The following is a 12,145-nucleotide window of genomic DNA, read 5'->3' as shown; positions in this document are numbered from 1 at the left end:
TTTTTGATCTTCCCCAATCATTTTATCTTTAAGGTAAATTGGACAAAGTTCCCATCACTTCCAGTTAGTTGGGCTAGGTCTGATGGAAGTTATAATGTAACAATCTGGAGGGTATCATATAACACAAAACCACACACAAAGGGTGTGATAATGGCAGAGTCATTCTTCACCCTGTGGCCTTCTTCTGTGCCAATGAGCTATTCATTTGGCTATTCATTGAACATCAAAAGAGCACTAAATCTACATTCAGAAATAGCCTCTCTGGCAAATCACAGGTGCAAAACACTTGTAGCTGGGTTAAACTTCCTGTTCAAACACCCACCTGCACTCAGACAACCCAGCTTCATCTCCCTTAAGGAGAGTAAGTGGTGCTCGATTGCGATACGTAAGTCCAGCATTCAGACTATTGCACTTGCAGAATACAAAATAAATTTTAGACTCTGATAGATTAAACTATTCAAAAATAATCACCTTGGTCGCTTGAATTGGGATATTTTTCTACTGCATTTGAGACAAATGGTTTGCTCTTCTGCTTTCTGACTCCATTTCTTTTTTCTTCATTGGTGTTTTCTACTAGAAATGCATGAAGATCCAGCAAAACCAAAGGCCACAATAATCTAGAGATCATGATTTGCTGTTTTACTGAAAAGCACAAGGAACAGTGAATTAAATATAGTCCCCATTTAAGCAAAAAGCGTGAAATGCAAATAATTCTTTTTGCATGTGCACATGTGTAATCTATAAAGTATTCATTCCGTGTTCTTCCATTAAAGTAGAGGTAATCCTCAACTTATGACCAGTCATTTAACAACTGTTCAAAATTATGATGGGCCTGGAACAAGTACTTTACAACCCATAAAGCCGTTTTGGCCATTTTAAAATGTCGCGCCCATGTAGTCACATGACTGCATTTCAGGCACTTGGCAACTAGCTTACCTTTACAACCAGTTGGAATGTCCCATAGACACGTGACCATGATTTGTAACGCCTCTTTGGATTGGGTTTGCGCTTGTGATTTTAAAATATGTGGACTTCAACCCCCCAGAATTCCCCAGCCAGCACTGAAGATGTTGAAGTCCACACATCTTAAGGTTGCCGAGTTTGAAAAGCGCTGCTCTAAATCAGCCAAAATTCCAAACTGAGCAAGGCTTTAAGTTTGATTTCAGTGAAATAATATTTCAGCTACTTCGGTGTATTGAATTATTTTGATAACTTATATCACACAGCAGAATGAGGACAAGAAAAATGATGAAAAGGGTAACGAGGAGGTCTAGACTAGAGCGATAAAACATGCAGATAGAATTGTCCTTTACTTTTTGTAGGATGAGTCTGTGCCTTGAGATTGAAACTTGCTATGCCCAGCTACATCCACAAATTAAGATGTAGCAATACGCCTAATTGAAAGAGCCATTGCTAAAGAATAAAATTGTCCCCAGGACTATTGTACAACTATTAAATAAAGGCTTTGTTTTCAATTTCTACAGTCTGTAGAGATAAAGAAAAAAGAAATGAGATGAATGAAATATAATCTGCACCATATGCCCTGGGTTCCCTGCAAAAAATAACAGGATAGAAAAAAAATTCAGCATTTAAAATCTCAATTAATGTTAAGAACTAGAACCCATGCTATGGTAAGCTCTGAATGCAAACCATTTTAAGTGGCAGGGTTTTGCCCCAAGAAGCCATTCATCAACACTGTGTTGTGGTGGAAAAGAAATAGCATTCCCACAATTGTCTTCAACTCTTACCCTCAATTACAGATTTGGCCGAATCTCCTGCAGGCTTGTCACAGTTGGCTAATGGCAGTCTTTAACAATGCTGAGAATTTCTCATGGAGCTTGCTGCACTCCTTGTGGGTTGCCACATTCTCTGTGCCAATCCCAGAAGAACATCCATTAAGTAAAAGTTGCCTGAGAAATATCAACAGCCATAAATATTGCTAGATAAGTATAAATCAACAACCTAAATCGAGATAAAGTTGTTTACAAGTTTTCACTAGTCTCAGGATGACTAAGAAGGGCTACACCAATCTAGCATCTGGCTGAAACTTTGGGCAAACTTTTAATTCTTGTCTGTGGACTTACCTCTCTTGGTAAAATGATATGGATGCAGTGGAAACTGGATACTGCTTCAGGAAGAATGTGGCTTCTTCTGCCTAGTGTAGTTCCTTTGCTAATTTAGCAGCTAATATCTCTTGTCTGGAACAGTGAAGAGGGGTGGGACTAGGGGAGGGAAAGAGGAGAAGAAGAGGGGAGTGGGACAAAAAACAACAACAGACCGCTGCTCCATTATCTAGGTTCCCCCTCACCACACTCACGATGCCTGAAATCCACACTTCCAGACACATTTATTCACACTTCTATCAGTGCAAAAGCTGAGTACATGTCATACATCTAAAGCTACATTTCATGATGACCAAGTTAGAGAGGAAGCTATATTTCATGATAAATAGTTTGAGAGAACAAGTTTTTTCCTTCCCGTTTTCTTTTACTCTTTCACCTATGATAAGAAACAGTATAGGAAGAGAGCTGTGTTAATCTAGTTTATTTATTTGAAACATTTGTATAGCCGCCCATCTGAAAGACAAACTCTGGGTGGCTTACAATCCAAGAATAAAACAATATGCACAATAATACAAACGCAGAAACCAGTAAACCAAAAGAGAAAAACCACATTTCTCTGACACCATTTACTACGTTCTCATCTCACTCACTCAAACCTCACCCTATCATTGCATGGGTAAAGAGCCAGGTCTTCAGTGCCCTCTGGAAGGCTAAAAGGTTGGGGTCCGGTTGAATTTTATTCTATGGCAAGCTTCTTAACCTTTTTTGTACCATGGAGCCCTCTGAAAATCTGATGAAACCTAAGAATCCCAATTATGCTCAAAAACGTATTATAATAGTATATGAAAATAAGATTCTATTTTCCCATCTAAGTTTCCAGACACTCCCCCCCTCCCCGAAATCTGCCTATGGACTGCCAAGGATTCATGGACCACAAGGCTAAAAACCTCTAGCCTACGGTATCCAAAAATCAGAAGGAAGATAATAGCATCGTTTCAGACTTACAAATTTCATTAAAAAAATAAAAGCTTTCATGGGCTATAGTTCCTTCATCAGATGCAATGGATAATTGCAAAAATGAGACCATCCTCCTCCTAATTTTTAGGCAAGGAGTAGAGGAGGGAAATTAAGAATCAGACAGAGGAAGAAAAGAGTTTGGACTGAAGGTTCATTTTTGTAAAATAAATAAACAAGTATTAGGCTGTCCAGATGTGTTGGACTTCAACTACCATCATGCTGTCTCTAGAGAAGATAGAGACAACGGGGAGTTTCGGGAAAAATAAAATAAGCAACAATCATACTGGCAGCAGGTTAGGGGAACTCCGAAGTGATACCATATCTGGGATTTTCTTCAATCGTACAAATACCTAAACTGGATGACCAATGAGTTTATGAAGCAAAATCATAAGCTTCCTCAGCTTTGGGTCCTCCAATATGGTGGACAATTCCATAACTGCCATAAGCATGACTGGCTAGCCCAGGGGTCTTCAAACTTGGCCCTTTTATGACTTGTCGACTTCAACTCCCAGAATTCCTCAGCCAGCGTGCCTGGCTGAGGAATTTTGGGAGTTGAAGCCCACAAATCATAAAAGGGCCAAGTTTGAAGACCCCTGGGCTAGAGTTTCTGGGAGATGCTCAGGACATCTGAAAGTTGGAGGAGGCCAACTACATCCATTCCAATATGTTATGTGTTCAGCTGCCAACTCATATTTGTAATTGATTGTATTACTTATGATTCATGCTATCATGTATTTTTTAACCTCTTAAAGACTCACAGCTTTTGTATTCCATATTACATTATTTTTGAGCAGTGCTTCCTCAAAGATATTTGGGGGAGGAGCAGTTTTAGAGTAGGCCTAGATCACCAAAGGAAGAGAGGCTCTGCAACAGGCATGTCAAACTGCTGGCCCGTGGGCTGAATGCATCACGATGAAACTGCGCCCACCCCATTGCCGGCAATGGGGGGAAAGTCATGATACATCACGCGACATCATGTCACATCGCGAGTTTGACATGCCTGCTCTATAACCTTTTGTCCCTTTGATGCTTCACTTTGTTGCTCCACTTTTTTTTCTTTGTGGCTCCATTTTGTTGTTCCACTTCCCTTCCAATGGTTAGCCATGGGGGAGTTTCAGGAGGGAGAGATGGAGTGGGCCTGCAGTGTGCTGGTGTGGACAAAGTAGCTAATAATCCTCCAGCCCCAGAGATTTCCCATGTTTCCTTATCATTCATAAAGGAGCGCCTGTCTTTTTTAGAACTCTCCAGGATTACTGCATTTCACAATGTTCTTACAGTATACACCATTTAAGACTAAAGTAAACAAATGTACTACCTATATGTACTCTGCACATACTTCTGCCTTTCCTCAAGCTTGGAGAATCTGTATTTTGTTTTTTTTTGTTTTTTTAAAAAATCTCCATTTATTCTTGTTTGGTTTTTTTTCTGACTGCTGGCCTTCTGGCTGTAATAAAGATCTCATTTGATGCATTTTTTAAGTCAAAATCCTGTCAGTAAGCTCTATGTAGCTCAAGGAAATTTATCAGGTTGATAAGTATTGGATTACACTGGAGACCCACTACATGTTACATATTTTGTGCTTAATAAATATGTTTCTTATGAATTCAGTGGAGCTATAAAAAGATTTGTGGATTAAATATACTAAAAGAATGTGTGTGTGTGTGTGTGTGAGAGAGAGAGAGAGAGAGAAAGAAAGAAAGAAAGAAAGAAAGAAAGAAAGAAAGAAAGAAAGGAAGGAAGGAAGGAAGGAAGGAAGGAAGGAAGGAAGGAAGGGAAAGGAAGGGAAGAAAAGAAAAGAAAAAAGAAAAGAAAAAAGAAAAGAAAACCAGGTTGGCCAGGTTGTTTTAGCTCTAGTGATTAAGGCACTAAGATAAAAAGCAGGAGACTGTGGGTTCAAGTTCAGCCTTAGCCATGAAAGTCTGGCTGACGTTTGACTAGTCACTCTCTCTTAGCCCAACCTACTTTACAGGGTTGTTCCAGGGTAATGCAATACAGCTGATTACCTGTTTATTTATTTTTCTTGACTTGACTTGCATTGCCTGCTGCAAAGTCCCTCAGATTTTTTTTTAAAAGGCAACATAATACACAGTGTACAGAATAGTGCTACTCAACCTTAACAACTTTAGATTGTGTGGACTTCAACTCCCAGAATTCTCTAACCAGCAAACTGGCTGTGGAATTCTGGGAGTTGAAGTTGATACAACTTAAAGTTGCTAAAGTTGAGAAATACTGGTATACTTCCATTACCACAAAATGTTTGAAAATGTATAAACCAAGAAAGTGTGTGTTTGTGTGTGTGTGTGCGTGTGCGTGCGCGCATTTGTTTGTTTAGCATTACTAAGTCTAGGTCTTACTTATGATTGTATGTGCGTGCATATCTATTTATTTAGTAGTAAATTCTTAGCTGCAGGCTGATTACATTAATAACTAACACAATTACCTACAGGACACTATTTCATTTTGCCCAGGTGTTTTTCCTCCAGTTGGTTAGTAGATTTCTTAGAAGCTTTAGAGTCAAGTATGAGCTTCTTGTCATCATCCTAAATTAAATTCATGGTATGTGACAGGTTGGCTGCTATATTGGGCACTTCTAGACTTGTAGCAGTTTAAAACTGTAATATAAATCAGAGTTGAAATGCATTTCGGAGTGTTGGGGTAAGCAGAATTGAGATTGTCTATATTCACCCTAGACATTAAGCAGACAGCTTGATTTAAAAAACAACAAGCAAAATTAACAACAGAAATGCAATATTTATTTTGTCACACACAACAGCATAATTAAATATAGTCTTTACCTACTCTAAGGCAGAAGTTCAATTTCTGATCTAGTTGTTCTATCATAGAATGAGCTGCCTAGTCATACAATAACATGACACAAATAATTCATCCTGGATATTCTTCAGCATTGAGTTATTTATTTGCTTTTTTTAACAGACTATTTTTCAGTACAGACAGTCTCAATGTAGCTCACGATGTAAATACAAAGCTGTGCAAATGTAATTAATTCAAATAGTTCAAACATAACAATAAAAAAGAAGGAAAATCACAATTCAAAAGATCTGAGGACTGTGGAAAAAACAACAAAAAAAACCCCCTCTTGTTGCACTCTTTGGAATAAAAGGTCCAAAGCTAGCATCACCAACCAGGTCTTGCTTTTAGTTGCAAATGGACAAACCCATGACCCATCATTTCAGAGATATTTTCTTACTCCAACAGAGAAAAAGAACGAACATGGGTGAGCAAAAGAGCAATGGGAGCAGGAGTGACTTCCAACTTCTTGCCAGCTTCCCCAATGGCGTTCCTTGTAGGAAGCTAGCAGGGAACATTGGAAATGATCATGTGATCATGAGTGACAGTGTTCAGTAGCATTGAAGTGGCCATGACTTTGCCAATTTCAAAAAGTTGGTTCAGTTATTGCCCTCAGATGCACTCTTTTGCTCAACAGAAGGTTAGGAACAATGAGACCCAAGAGTTTTAATAGTATATAGATCTGTTTCAAGCAGAGCTATATAAATTTGTCACTGTATGGATCTCTTGAGTCTGAGAGGTCTATCTAATGGATTCACCTGAATATTTGAAATGATTGGTAAATCATCATGAATATTACTCTCTAACCTGTCTTGTCAGAGATAATGGGTGTCAGAATATTGCAGTATTCAAACATTCCTAATTTATGTTGCCATGCTGGATTATATCTCTGACTTACTAAATGGTAGTTAAGAAAAAAATCCTGTGACTACTCAGCAATAAGAGGGGATCGGGAACAAAATCTTTCTGAGGTAGAAACTGTTTGGTTTTATAGGGTTTTTTTAACTGCAAAAATGTGTTTTCTCAAGGCTAAAGTATTTTTAAAAAATATGCCACTGAACCCGCAAATGACTGGAGGCTCTCTGAGTTAACTTATCCATCCATCCAAGTTGAAAACCATTTTTTTTAAAGATAAGAATGTTAGAAATCTGATGTGTTGATATGTTGTTACATGCAGAGTATATTCCAATTGTTGAAGGGGCCTAAGGCATCACTCCCATAGAGAAGGAATGACATGATAATTAATGTCTGACAATTATTCAGGTCTATGCAAAAATTTATACCCATAGCATTGAAGATTTGATTTGCCTATAAAAGGTCAAGAAATTATCTATATATTGTCTGAAACGTATCTCCAGATTGAAGCATATCCCCAAACTGAAAATAATTTTAAGTCTTTTAAAGATTTTGACCTCAACACTTTTGATTGAATTATACTAAATTGGAATATATTTTAGATGCCCTTCATAGAGTCTAGCATTTGTGCTCTACACATCATAATTAGGTATATACTTCTGAGAATGTTTTACTTTTGTAAAGCTTCTAAAGCATATTTTTCCCATTTCCATTCAAGTTTGTTTAGGGAACAGCAACATCCAAGTTAGATAATGGTAGCTTAGTAATAAATCTCCATCAGAATCAGTTTGGATTCTGGATCCCTATGAATTTGATAGTCTTATGGAGCAAATGATTGAAAGCACCTGAAGCATCAGTAAGAGGGAGACTAAAATATTCCTTACTGCCATCTGGTCATAACTCTTTCTCAGTAACTGATAAGGCTGTAAATATGAAATTAACTGTCTAGTTAGGTGACTTCCTCTAGGTAAAATTGGGGGATGTATAAAAAACCGGTTGCTATCCTAAAGAAAACCAGCAGGTATGATGTTTCAAAAAATTGTCCCATGTTCAAGTTCCTATTCAATTTTGAGTAACTTTATGCCACTTTCTATCGCTAAGGCTGGAGTCCTAAATCATGTCCTATCATGTCACTAGCATACCTAATAGCCTTATATTCTTCAGGTTCCATACTCTAAATGATTTATTTGCTTTGTGACTGGACAAACAGCCATAAAAGCCATTGTGTGAATGGCAACTGTGCCCTTGGTGGCCACAGCACTCATAACATGCTTTTAAAATGCCAAATGTGGCCATTATCCAGAAAAAGGCAGGACTATTTGTCTAATCTAACTTACTTCATAGGGATAAAAATCTTTTCAGGGAGAAGAATTCCACTCAGAATTCCTGGAAAAAATAAGTGCAATAAGTAAATATATAAATAAGGAAGCCCCCAAAAGAGCTGGCCTCTTGGACATCCTGCTGTAGGCCCATGACATAACTCAGATATCTTCTTGACCTTCAATTCTCCCTTTTCATCTCCCTGGGACCTCAAGAATGAAGGTGGCAACAGTCATTTGGTGTGAATCCCAGAACCAGTTTAAGAAGCTCTACCTGTGGTAAGGTCTGAAAAACATCTGTCTAAGACCTTAGAGAACTGGCACCTTTTAGGAGGAAATAACAGAAGAAAATCATGATATCACAAGAAGGAAAAGGTCAGAGAAGGTTCAGTTGTAAAACAGCACAGCAGTTCCTCGGGCAGACCGAATATGAGCCTCCTAACTTCTGCTTATCAGTGAATTGCTTCCAAGAGCCAGAACTAATACTCTGCTAGCACTAAACCGACTGGTGTTCTGGTGTAGAATGACAACAAGGATGGACTTCGGTAGCATTCAGCTAGGACCAAGTGCCATTGAAGTCAGTGGGACTGACCTCTGCATAGCTATGCCTACGATTATGATACCAAGTTCCTTGAACCTTCCAAAGACAGATGAAGCACTTTTTATTTAGTAAAAGCCGCATTATTTTATGGTGATAATCTATTGGAAATCGTGTGTCAAAATTGGGGGGAGGGGCCAAAGGAACACAAGGGCAGGGCCAAAGTCAGAATGGATATAGCCTCCCCCACCCCAATTATCTCACTTCCCAATATCCTTTTCTCTCTCCTTTTTCCCTTCCCAGCATACATCAGAGAAGGCTGTTGCAAGGTCTCCATTGGTTCCTTGATTCCTGAGGGTGTCATGAAAAGGTGGTAAGGGTTAGGTGAGAGTCCACCGCCTTCTGTCTTTCAGTCATGTGCAAACAGAGAGGGACAGTGGGAAAATTGAATTTTAAGAGCCAAAAGATCCCTCACCGAGGAGAGGATAAGTCTCCTCTCCCTTGTACTCCCTACCCTTCAGTTGATTCCTTGTAATTTAAGGGAAAAAAAACCACTAATGCATACCTAAATTGCAAGATGTGAGAGAAGGAAGTAATGTATACTACATCGAGCCTGACTCCTCTTGGTGTAGAAAAAGAGATTCATACTTCCAGCAAGAATTGTGTCCATTTTTACACAATATTTTCTGGGAATTTAGCTATTTCAGCCAGTGCTGCCTAGCTCTGCTCTCTCTTGGCTTGCAAATTAGTCCTTCTTTACTTGGTGGTTTTGAAAATCATCTACCCCATTTGCTGTGATAACTCTGGAAGTCACAAAGCAGATCCAAATGATTAAAAAGAAAAAAAGAAAAAGAAAAAAGGGAAAGCTGAAAATTGCTAGAGTAAATTCCGGTGCAATAAAGCAAAACACATTGTAGATAGATGCCGCAACGGGGAATTGGGAGGATTCCTCTTCCTGAGTTAATCCACATTAAAATTAGACCTTAAATTATTTTTCTCCGTGATTTGGGCGATTTTACACACACACACACACACACACACACACTGTATCTTACCCTCAGACTAAAAGCTCCATTGTCAATTGTGACCACAGGGTGTCAGCCTTTACCCATATTTAAATGGAAGAGGAGACTAAAGGAGGTTGGGAAAATAATTTTCTTTGTGGCTCTCATTGAGGTGCATTGACTTCCTAATTTCTTTCTTTTTAGAAATATATATATATATTGCTCAAAACAATAAAGGGAATACAAGATAAAACATCCTACTATTAAATACAGTACATTGTGTTGTTTAAGTGTTCCCTTTATTTTTTGAGCAGTATATATATTGCACCCGATCAGTGTTGATCTTATTTTACAAACTTTCTTTTTATATTACATGCAATAAATTACAAAGGGAAAGTTTTCTCTTTTGGTACTGTGATCTAAGAGTGATGCACAGGAAATTAGTAAACCAGACGCTGAGCTTCAAATAGTAGTGGCCAATAGGGCAAATGGAGGATTGGTGAAATTAGAAGAGAATGCCCCCCCCAAATAAAAATAAAAATAAATCAGAGTTCACTTCATGACATCTCAGTTGGTCTAGGACAGTTATATGAAATGTCTGGCTCAGTTGATTGAGCCAACAAGAACAACAACAACCCTTTTGCAGAGAGAATAAGAACTAATGGCTGCCATACTGATCATTTCCTGCAGCATGGGCCCATACTCATAGACACCACTAGAGGAATCATACGCCAGAAGCCCAAGATTTCACAGAGAAACCTTTGCTGTTGTTTCTCCTTTTGGCAGTGACAATCTTCACAATCTTCTACTGTAGTTTGTGGATTGGGCACTTCCAGAGACAATATAAAGTTATTCGGATGGGGGGAAGGAGTGAGGTACCTGCAACTTTTTCTCCTGTTCTTGGCTGAAGCTTGCGAATGCTCGCTGACTATACTGTATTGTCTGACAAGAAACCAGGACAATCAGCAGGCCATCAGGACCGTGGATAGCTCACTGTGGGATCTGGAGGCACACAGGTTCAGCTGAAGAACACGAAACGTAACAAATGCTAACCTCAGACTAGGCTGCTGCTAGCTAGGGTCTAATTGCATTAAAGAAGTGTGGCTCTTTCAGAGGCTGGGATTCTTTTCTTGAAACCAATCCCTCTAAACCAGGGGTCTTCAAACTTGGCCCTTTTATGACTTGTGGACTTCAACTCCCAGAATTCCTCAGCCAGTGTGCCTGGTGGAGGAATTCTGGGAGTTGAAGTCCACAAGTCATAAAAGGGCCAGGTTTGAAGACCCCTGCTCTAAACCTCTGTATTTCCAACTCTCAATGACAAGGAAGGAGGATGGGTCATGATGGCCTGGAAGAAAGAATTAATGTATACCTGGTCTTCATCCGTGTTCTTAGTGTTCATTCATACATTCACATTGTCCAATGTCAATGAATGAAAGCACCTAATATGCAGTCTTCCCTAGCGTACACATGTGGTGAACATTTCTTTTTTCTGTAAATGGATGTTTGTACGTATCTTCTATCATATGCCCGTTTTACATCGTAACACTGCAATTGTTCTAGAAATAAGTAGCTTCCATGATAACTGCGCCCCTGTACATGTGCTGGTTTGAGAAATGTTGAGATAAGGCTGGTTTATATATATATATATATATATATATATATATATATATATATATATATATATATATATATATATATATAGAGAGAGAGAGAGAGAGAGAGAGAGAGAGAGATCTAGAGTCTCGGGTTTCTTCCCGCGTTCCTTTCATCTTCAGAAAGTTGTGGCGACGTTTCGACGAAATCCCATCCGTCATCATCAGGCCGGAGTGTTTCTCCTGCTGCTACCAGGAGCAATGCGTGGTCTGGCTGTTCCTTTCTTTCCAACTGCCGGTGGGGCTGTGTTCTGACTGGGAGGAGGCGTGGCTGCTTTCTGATTGGGTGGGGGTGTCCTCCGGCTGGGTGGAGGCGTGGTTGTCTTCTGATTGAGTGGAGGCGTGGCTGTCTTCTGATTGGGTGGATGCGTGGCTGTCCCCTGATTGGTTGGAGGCGTGGCCGTCCTCCGACTGGGTGGGGTGTGTTCCGAATGGGTGGGGTTCTTTGTTGTGTTGTAATATCCTGAGTGTTGTGATTTGGTGTCCTGAGGAGTGGGCTGTGTAGTGGCCTCCAGAGCTTTGGTTTGGCTCCGAGTTCGAGGACCTGCTATGTATCTCTGGTATGGGTCAGTCAGGTTCGTGTGTGCGTTATTCTGCTTGGGTGATGGCCCTTTTGCTTGACTTGTTCTTTCTTCTGTGTGGGAGAGTTTTTGTTCTGGGTGTGGATGAGTCTTGCTGGGGCTGGTGGCATTTGGGGTTGTTTGTTGGTTTTTTAAATTCTTATTTGCTGAAATTCGTTTCTCTATCAATGCTGGTTTCCAAATGGCGTGTAGGCGGGAGGTGTCGTCTCGCTTGTTCATACTGTCTGGGTGTTTTTCTATTTCAATGGCTTCTCTGATTATTCTGCTATTGAGATGTTCTATTTTGGCGATTGTTTTTGTACCTTCAA

The 12,145-nt window shown here is 39.5% G+C and overlaps 1 protein-coding gene across 1 annotated transcript in view; it reads right to left on the bottom strand.

Annotated features, from left to right (window-relative positions):
• Window positions 1-628, bottom strand: part of LOC308674896 (uncharacterized protein) — a gene marked incomplete at both ends in the record, with an annotated part of 59,862 nt that extends 59,234 nt beyond the window's left edge. Inside the window, one exon of the mRNA XM_081339757.1 lies at window positions 472-628. Within this exon, the coding sequence (XP_081195883.1) occupies window positions 472-628 (157 nt within the window). The remainder of the gene's footprint in view (window positions 1-471) is intronic.
• Between the last annotated feature and the right edge of the window lie 11,517 nt (window positions 629-12,145).

This window comes from Vipera berus (genome assembly GCF_964194415.1).
Source record: "Vipera berus genome assembly, chromosome: 1".
Classification (NCBI taxonomy): domain Eukaryota; kingdom Metazoa; phylum Chordata; class Lepidosauria; order Squamata; family Viperidae; genus Vipera; species Vipera berus.
The sequence above is the reverse complement of the archived record's forward strand: the minus strand, read 5'-3'. Positions and strand labels throughout refer to the sequence as shown.